The sequence below is a fragment of the Eimeria maxima genome, genomic scaffold (assembly GCF_000499605.1).
Source record: "Eimeria maxima Weybridge genomic scaffold, Emw_scaff1058, whole genome shotgun sequence".
Lineage (NCBI taxonomy): Eukaryota > Apicomplexa > Conoidasida > Eucoccidiorida > Eimeriidae > Eimeria > Eimeria maxima.
In genome coordinates, this window is record NW_013564099.1 from 10,001 (window position 1) to 12,292 (window position 2,292).

General features: G+C 50.2%; 1 protein-coding gene across 1 annotated transcript in view; it reads right to left on the bottom strand.

The window, feature by feature from the left end:
* The window catches only part of EMWEY_00047920 (hypothetical protein), a gene marked incomplete at both ends in the record, with an annotated part of 1,797 nt that extends 111 nt beyond the window's left edge, over positions 1-1,686 (bottom strand). Inside the window, 2 exons of the mRNA XM_013479324.1 lie at positions 1-62; positions 211-1,686. The exon at positions 1-62 is cut by the window's left edge and continues 111 nt beyond it. Coding sequence (XP_013334778.1) covers positions 1-62; positions 211-1,686 — 1,538 coding nt within the window. The remainder of the gene's footprint in view (positions 63-210) is intronic.
* Positions 1,687-2,292: the final 606 nt, after the last annotated feature.

Consider the following 2,292-nt stretch of genomic DNA (forward strand, 5'->3'; position numbering starts at 1 on the left):
ACTCCTACGAGACTGGAAGATTAAATCCTCCAACTCCTCTGCTGCTGCTGCTGTCGTCCCCCCTGCATGCAGCAAACAACCCCACCACCACACACACACACACACAACAAAGACACACAAATGCAGCAACAGCACATGCATGCATGCACCAACACTGCAGCAGCAGCAGCAGCACGCAGCAGCAGCAGCAGCAGCAGGTGTGTCACATACCTCCTGTCTCTTGGGTAAGACCATTATCCCCTATTCCCTTAAGGGGCCCCTCTTTGTGCCCCTTAATAGGGGCCTCCTTGAACATAAGTGTTAATTCCTCTGATGTACAGGGTCGCTGCAGCTTTGCTGCTGCAGCTGCTTCTAGCAGCTTGAGAGCATCGTGTTGCTGCTGCTGTTGCTGCTGCTGCTGTTGCTGTTGCTCCCTTCTCTCATCGTGCTGCTGCTGCTGCTGATGATCATGGTCCTGCTTCTGCTGCTGCTGATGCTTCGTCTCCTCAGCAACTTGGGCACGCTGTCCCAGTTGCTGTAGCAAATCAAGAGGAAGCATAGCAGCTTTTTGCAGTTTCTGTTGCTGTTGCTGTTGTTGTTGCTGCTGCTGCTTCTGCTGCAGCAGCTCATCATCGGCTCCTTCCTCACAGCTACTCCTACGCATGTCACTTGTAGTAGGGGTAACTGGAGGAGCAGCGGCAAGGAGTGCCCAGGGGGCCCCCGCCCTTGAGGCGGCTTTGCGGCCCAAGGGGCCCCCTGCAGGCCAGCCATCACTACATGAGGGGCCCCCCCCCTGAGGTACCCCCATACTTAGCAATGACTGTAATATATCGGCATTAAGACCTAAGTCTATAAGACCCCCGCTGCTCCCCTTTGTCCCATTACGCCCTCCTGTAGGGGACGTCTGCTTAGTATTATTACTAACATTATTATTATTAGTGCTGCTGCTGCTGCTGTTGCTGCCGACGCTGTTGCTGCTGATGCTGCTGATACTGCTGCTGCTGCTGCTGCTGCTGTTGTTGTTGCTGCTGTTGCCAACAGCAGCACCAGTATTCACTGGGCAGCTTATCAATTCTTTAGGCAAGCTTGTCAAGGGCTTTGGCCGCTTTTGCGACAAGAGGGTTCTTGCCAAGTCCTCCCCCTGACTAAAAGAAGGGCCCCCTGGGGCCCCCCCGCTGTGTGGGGGGGCTCCCCCGTTATGGGGGGCCCCTTGAACTCCCCCTGAACCCCATAATGTATCTAAACCCTCACGCGAACACTGATCAGGGCTAGCTGGACTCTTTGCACTAACTGAGGAACAGGAGGGAGTTAAGGTAGAAGTAGGAGAGGGCCCCGAGAGGTCTTCTGAAGTGCAAGAATTGGGTACTACCCCCTTCAGTTCTGGGGGGCCCCCCCTGTGGGGGGGACCCCCCACAGATCCCCAAACCCCTTGAGTACGGAATAACTTTCCGTTTGCGTGGGGGGCCCCCTCCAAGGCAGCAGCAGCAGCAAGAAGGCCCTCCTCCGAATACGCATTCTCTGCAAATTGCTGTTGTACCCCTGGTGCAGTTCGCTGCAGCACCGGGTTCTTCGGTAGCAGCACTTGTAGCTGCTGCTGTTGTTGTTGCTGTTGCTGCTGCTGTTGCTGCTCGTGCTCCTGCAACTCCCGTTGCTGCTGCAGCAACTGCTGCTGTTGACGCTGCGCTGCCAGCTGCTGGTGGCGATTGTCTGAGCAAAAAAGACACCATAAACAACTGCCTATACACCGTAATATATATTTATTCCTCTTTATTCCTCCTGTCTTTACCTTTTTATCTTTGTTTAGCAACAAGACAAATGCAAATAAACAAAAGAAAAAAGAAGAAATGAATACAAGACAGCTGCATGCTAGTAATAATACAATAACAACAAGAAAGACAAATAAACAATGAATAACATTGGATAACATTGGCTACAATAGTCAAAGATAAAGAGACAAAGATAATATACAGACACAATATATCTATCTGCATGCACGTATAAGCGTGCATGCACTCGTGCTACGCATGTATGTTAGTGCACGCATGCAGATCCTATTAGATATATGTATATATATCCATCTGATCAATAATTTGCATGCATATATATATGTATTATAATGTCTATATTTAATATTATATAAAGACGCATGCATGCACTATCACCCTCCGTGTCTTTTCTTTGTTCTCTCCCTCCCCTCCTCCCCCCCACCCCTCTCGTTCCCCCCCACTAACAGATCTACCGATGTATATACATAGAAAGAACCATGAAATATATGCATGCATGCATGTCAATATATAAATAGATGTATAGATG